The sequence below is a fragment of the Poecilia formosa genome, unplaced genomic scaffold, assembly GCF_000485575.1.
Source record: "Poecilia formosa unplaced genomic scaffold, Poecilia_formosa-5.1.2 Scaffold886, whole genome shotgun sequence".
NCBI classification, from domain to species: domain Eukaryota; kingdom Metazoa; phylum Chordata; class Actinopteri; order Cyprinodontiformes; family Poeciliidae; genus Poecilia; species Poecilia formosa.
The window spans coordinates 62,492-68,981 of NW_006800825.1; the positions used below are offsets into that span (position 1 = coordinate 62,492).

The 6,490-nt window shown below is 46.9% G+C and overlaps 1 protein-coding gene across 7 annotated transcripts in view; it reads right to left on the minus strand.

Annotated features, from left to right (window-relative positions):
- Window positions 1–6,490, minus strand: part of LOC103131970 (protein NLRC3-like) — a 39,629-nt gene that overhangs the window by 26,411 nt on the left and 6,728 nt on the right. The window contains exon 3 of one of the 7 annotated variants that reach the window (XM_016667055.1): window positions 798–2,578. The exons of the other annotated variants lie outside the window; for them this stretch is intronic. Within the exon in view, the coding sequence (XP_016522541.1) occupies window positions 798–2,578 (1,781 nt within the window). Of the gene's footprint in view, window positions 1–797; window positions 2,579–6,490 lie in introns of those variants that run through there. 7 annotated transcript variants of the gene reach the window in all.

Consider the following 6,490-nt stretch of genomic DNA (forward strand, 5'->3'; position numbering starts at 1 on the left):
ACCTTTATTTTATTTGGGTCAAGCAGCATCTTCATGGTGAAGCAGTGAAAGTTCTCCAGAACTAAAGAGGCTGGGATGTCTAAAGAGCTGAAGCTCATGTCTCCGCAGGTCTTCATGGAGGACAGCTAACAGCTTCAACAAAGGCTGCAGATGAAGAGTTGATGAGGAAAATGGTTCCAGCTCTGGAAGCAGAGTTCTCAGAGCTTTGGGAGGATCTGACAGAAACTAGGACTTTTTCTGGAACCAGACAACAATCACCACATTTTGGTCTCAGTTACAAACTCAGAGGAAACTAGAGGAGGAGGAAGAGGTGAGGATGATGATGGGATGAAGAAGATCAACACTGTTCACACTGTTCATTTCTAATTAATGCAATGGTTTATTTTAATGGTCCAAATTTCCATCAAACCTAAACAATTATTTTATAAAAACAAAGATCCTAAAAGGTGAATTATGGAGCAACAACTCAATGAGTGAAGAGAGTATAAAGTTTAAAAAGTCTCTCTGGATGATTGGATCTATCAGAGAAAACAGATTTTCTAGAGTTTTCAAGGTTTTCTATTCATTCAACATGCCTGAAAAAACTGATTTAAGAAATTTTATGTTTTTTTAATAATCAAAATGTGTAAAAACCAGAAGCTGCAGCTGTCCTGGATGAACTGAATTTTTAGATGTTTGAATGGCTGAAATCATCCAGAGGATGAAGGAAGTTGTTAAAGACCAAAAACATCCAGAAGCAAATTGAAACAGGAGGACAATAGTGCTGAATCAGCATTCACACAATGAAACGACTGGACTCACCGAGCCTTTCTGCAGTTCCTCACAGCTGGAACCAGTCGCCGTCGTCCTTTATGTGATGTGTTGTACTTCTCCAGGTCCAACACATCCAGAACCTCTGACATCTGCAGCATGAAGGCCAGAGCTGAACAGTCAGAGTCTGAGAGCTCCTTCCCTGAATCCAGCAGCCATTGGATCTCCTGATAAAATGAGACGTCATTCATCTCCACCAGACAGTAGAAGATGTTGATGTTTCTGTCAGGAGACATTCTATCAGTGTTCATCTCCTTCAGGTTGGTGATGATTCTCTGGATGTATTCTGGACGGTTCTCTGTCTGACCCAGCAGATCTTCTAAGAGTCTCTGGTTGGACTCCACAGTGAGACCATGAAGGAACCGGACAAACAGGTCCAGATGGCCATTTTTACTGCTGAGGGATTTCTTCGTGACTTTCTTCAGAAAATCATCCAGAGATGTTTCTCCGTATTGCTGTCCCAGGAACCTCTTGATCACCTCTGACCTCCTGCTGGTGAAGCAGTGGAGCATGTAGACTGCAGCCAGAAACTCCTGGATGCTCAGATGAACAAAGCAGTAGACTGATTTCTGGAAGATCACACTCTCTCTTTTGAAGATCTCTGTACAAACTCCTGAGTACACTGAGGCCTCTGTGACATCCAGACCACACTGCTCCAGGTCTTCTTGGTAGAACATGATGTTTCCTTTCTCCAGATGTTCAAACGCCAGCCTCCCCAGCTTCAGAAGAACTTCCCTGTCAGACTTCATCAGTTTCTGTGGACTTATCTCATGTCCTCCATGGTACTTTTTCTTCTTTCTCTTTGTCTGGACCAGCAGGAAGTGTGAGTACATGTCAGTCATGGTCTTGGGCAGCTCTCCTCTCTGCTCTGAGGCCAACATGTTCTCCAGAACCGTAGCAGTGATCCAGCAGAAGACTGGGATTCCACACATGATGTGGAGACTTTTTGATTTCTTGATGTGGGAGATGATTCTGTTGGACAGCTCTTCATCACTGAACCTCTTCCTGAAGTACTCCTCCTTCTGGGTGTCTGTGAAGCCTCGTACTTCTGTTACCCTGGAAACACATGAAGGAGGGATCTGATTGGCTGCTGCAGGTCTGGTAGTTATCCAGATGAGAGCCGAGGGAAGCAGGTTCCCCTTGATGAGGTTTGTCAGCAGAACATTGACTGATGACTTCTGAGTGACGTCAGAAACCAGCTGACTGTTGTTGAAGTCCAGTGAAAGTCTGTTTTCATCCAGGCCATCAAAGATGAAGAGCAGTTTGCATTTAGCCAGCTGCTCTGCTGGAAGCTTCTGGAATGTTGGATGGAAAACATGGAGCAGCGAGAGAAGACTGTGCTGCTCACCTCTGATCAAGTTCAGCTCCCTGAATGAAAGTTGAACCACTACACTGACATCTTGGTTCTCCAAGCCCTCTGCCCAGTCCAGAGTGAACTTCTGCACTGAGAAGGTTTTCCCAACACCAGCAATGCCAATGGTAAGAACCACTCTGATGACTCCATGTTGGTCACGGAAGGTTTTAAAGATATCGTGGCACCTGATTGGAGAGTCATGGAGGTTCTGGATCTTGGAAACTCTCTCCAGCTGCTTCACCTCATGTTGGGTGTCAACATCTTCACTCTGTCCCTCTGTGATGAAGAGATCTGTGTATATCCTGTTGAGGTGAGTTCTACTTCCTGTTTCATCACTTCCTTCAGTCACACATTCACATCTACTCCTCAGACTGATCTTATGTTCCTTTAGAACCTCCTGCAGACCAACATCTGCTGAAACACAGAAAAGACAGATGAAGTAAAAACATAATTTAGTAATAAAGTTAGAACAAAACCATCTGGAACATTGATTGCAGCAGTTTTCAGGAACATCAACTCTTCTGCATCATGTCTCCATTGTTCTTTGTTTTACTGTTTCTATCTGACTTTCTCCCACAAACAGCTACAGAAGAGGCAGAGAGATACAGAGCAATGTTCCTTCCCAGCATTTTCTAGCCTTGATGAAGGAAATCTGGAGAAAAAACTTCCAGAGAAACAGCTCATTGTATCAGGCAGTGTTCACATTTAGAATTACCTTTTTCATTCAGAGAATGGATTTAGTTGTTTTAAGGAACATTTACACACTGTAACAAATTGTTAGAAATATTACATGTTGTGTATGCAATTACATATATGATGTATAAATATGCTGTAATCTGTGTTATATTGTCAGAGTAGATAAATATTTCTGTCTCTAAGACATTCATTCCATCCTTCTGTTAAAACAGCAGTGCAGCAGGTTGTTTTTTTTTTTACACTTTGTTGTCTTCATCAATCAAAATGATCCCCAGCTTTAAAATGTTTGGTTTTATTGCATTTATCACAAAACGTTGAAAACAGAGCCACTTCAAAGTAAACCCAGTAGGTTGTTGGGTTGAACATGTAACACTGATGATGTTATTGCAGTAACTAGAATACACTGGGGAACACAGTGGGACCAGTATTAGGTTAAGCTACTGGAGCAGTGATGGATGAGGATGTATTAATGAAAACAAACCACAGAATACATTTAGAATGTTGGTTTATCATTTGTTAAAGAGCAAAGGAAAATAAACACTTTACAGTAATAGTTAAAATTGTTTCCTTGTTTTCTTTCAGGTTTTTCAGCTATAAATCCCTTTTATTTGTTAAACCTACAGTTGGGTATTAATAGGAAAATGTTATCTAAACCTAAGTAATTGTTTCTATTTAAGTTCAAGTTGCTATTGATCCATTTTGATTTGGTTTTACCTTTAAAATCTATTGCTTCAAAAATGTTAACACCATAAAAAAGCAACAAACTGCAAAATCACATTTCTGAAAAAATGTTTAAAAATATAGAAAATGGATATAGTATGTTGAGAATAAACATACGTGGGGCGTGGTTGGGAGGAACGGCCCCCTCGATCTGAACTCGAATGGTGTTCTGTTGTTGGACTTCTGTGCTCGTCACGGATTGTCCATCACGAACACCATGTTCAAGCATAAGGGTGTCCATATGTGCACTTGGCACCAGGACACCCTAGGCCGCAGTTCGATGATCGATTTTGTCATCGTTTCATCGGATCTGCGACCGTATGTCTTGGACACTCGGGTGAAGAGAGGTGCGGAGCTGTCCACTGACCACTACCTGGTGGTGAGTTGGCTCCGGTGGTGGGGGAGGAAGCCGGTCAGACCTGGCAGGCCCAAATGTGTAGTGAGGGTCTGCTGGGAACGTCTAGCGGAGTCCCCAGTGAGACGGAGCTTTAACTCCCATCTCCGGCAGAACTGCGAACATGTTCCAGGGGAGGTGGGGGACATTGAGTCTGAATGGACCACGTTCTGGGCCTCCATTGCCGAGGCGGCTTATCGGAGCTGAGGCCGCAAGGTTGTTGGTGCCTGTCGGGGCGGCAACCCTCAAACCCATTGGTGGACACCTTCGGTGAGGGATGCTGTCAAGCTGAAGAAGGAGTCCTATCAGGCCTTTTTGGCTTGTGGGACTCCAGAAGCAGCTGATGGCTACAGGCGAAGCGTCGGGTGGTCGCTGAGGCAAAAACTCGGGCGTGGGAGGAGTTTGGAGAGGCCATGGAGAAAGACTTCCGTATGGCTTGAGGCGATTCTGGTCCACCATCCGGCGTCTTAGGAGGGGGAAGCAGTGCAGCACCAACACTGTTTATAGTGGGGATGGTGTGCTGCTGACCTCAATTCGGGACGTTGTGGGCCGGTGGGCGGAATACTTCGAAGACCTCCTCAATCCCACCAACATGCCTTCTGTTGAGGAAGCTGAGCCTGGGGACTCTGGGTTGGGCTCTCCAATCTCTGGGGACGAGGTCACCAAGGTGGTCAAAAAGCTCCTCGGTGGCAGGGCCCTGGGGGTGGATGAGATCCGCCCGGAGTTCCTTAAGGCTCTGGATGTTGTAGGGTTGTGTTGGCTCACCCGATTCTGCAATATTGCATGGACATCGGGGGCAGTTCCCCTGGATTGGCAGACTGGGGTGGTGGTCCCCCTGTTCAAAAAGGGGGACCAGAGGATGTGCTCCAATTACAGGGGGGTCACACTCTTAAGCCTCCCTGGTAAGGTCTATTCAGGGGTCCTGGAGAGAAGGGTCCGTCAGATGGTCGAACCTCGGATTCAGGAAGAGCAGTGTGGTTTTCGTCCTTCTCGTGGAACAATGGACCAGCTCTACACCCTCAGCAGGGTCCTGAAGGGTGCATGGGAGTTCGCCCAACATGTGGGGGGTATGGGCTACTGGGCCCTTTGATAAGGGCTGTCAGGTCCCTGTATGACCGGTGTCAGAGTCTGGTCCGCATTGCCGGCAGTAAGTCGGGCTCGTTTCCGGTGAGAGTTGGACTCCGCCAAGGCTGCCCTTTGTCACCGATTCTGTTCATTACTTTCATGGACAGAATTTCTAGCCGCAGCCGAGGTTTTCAGGGGATCTGTTTTGGGGGCCTTAGGATCGCATCTCTGCTTTTTGCAGATGATGTGGTCCTGTTGGCTTCATCGGAATGTGATCTGCAGCTCTCACTGGAACGGTTCGCGGCTGAGTGTGAAGCGGCTGGGATGAGCCTCAGTGCCTCCAAATCCGAGGCCATGGTCTTGAGCCGGAAAAAGGTAGAGTGCCTTCTCCAGGTCAGGGGAGTCGTCCTGCCTCAAGTGGAGGAGTTTAAGTTTCTGGGGATCTTGTTCACGAATGAGGGAAGAAGGGAGCGGGAGATCGACAGGCGGATTGGCGCAGCATCTGCCGTGAAGCGGGCGCTGTACCGGTCCGTCGTGGTGAAGAGAGAGCTGAGTCAAAAAGCGAAGCTCTCGATTTACCGGTCCATCTACATTCCCACCCTCATCTATGGTCATGAGCTTTGGGTCATGACCGAAAGAACGAGATCACGGATACAAGCAGCCGAAATGGGTTTCCTTCGCAGGGTGGCTGGGCTCTCCCTTAGAGATAGGGTGAGAAGCTCGGTCATCCGGGAGGGACTCAGAGTAGAGCCGCTGCTCCTCCACGTCGAGAGGAGCCAGTTGAGGTGGCTCGGGCATCTGATCAGGATGCCACCTGGACGCCTCCCTGGTGAGGTGTTCTGGGCACGTCCCACGTGTTCTGGGAGGAGGCCCCGAGGAAGACCCAGGACACGCTGGAGGGACTATGTCTCTCGACTGGCCTGGGAAAGCCTTGGCCGGAGGGCAAAGTTCACTGGATAGGACGGGCTTGATCTGTGATACATGGAAGGTCAGATGGATGCGTAGAGACGGAGGGAGTCAAAGTCGCACAGCTGAGGAACCAATGATTGCCAGTATCTCGAAGGGGCCGATGAACCTGGGAGACAACTTCCTTGACATGGACTTAAGGGGAACATCACGTGTAGACAGCCATACCTTCTGATATTAGCCATACCAACTAGATATTAAATACTTAATACATTTTACCAATATTAAATATTCCATTTCTGTGCTAAAAAGTGTGATGGTCTTGTGCCATCCCTAAAAACATAACGCCCTGGGCATTTGCCCATGTTGCTCATGTAAGAAACCACCACTGTCTGCACCATTAAACATAGCAATTGAGGCAATGCCCTGACGGTAAATAACGCTCAATTATGAACACTGACCAAGGAGCAACAAGCAAGAAGTAACCAAACAGAAGGCTCTCATCGTGACTGTTTTCACTCTCTATCCCAGTACATGAAGCCAGG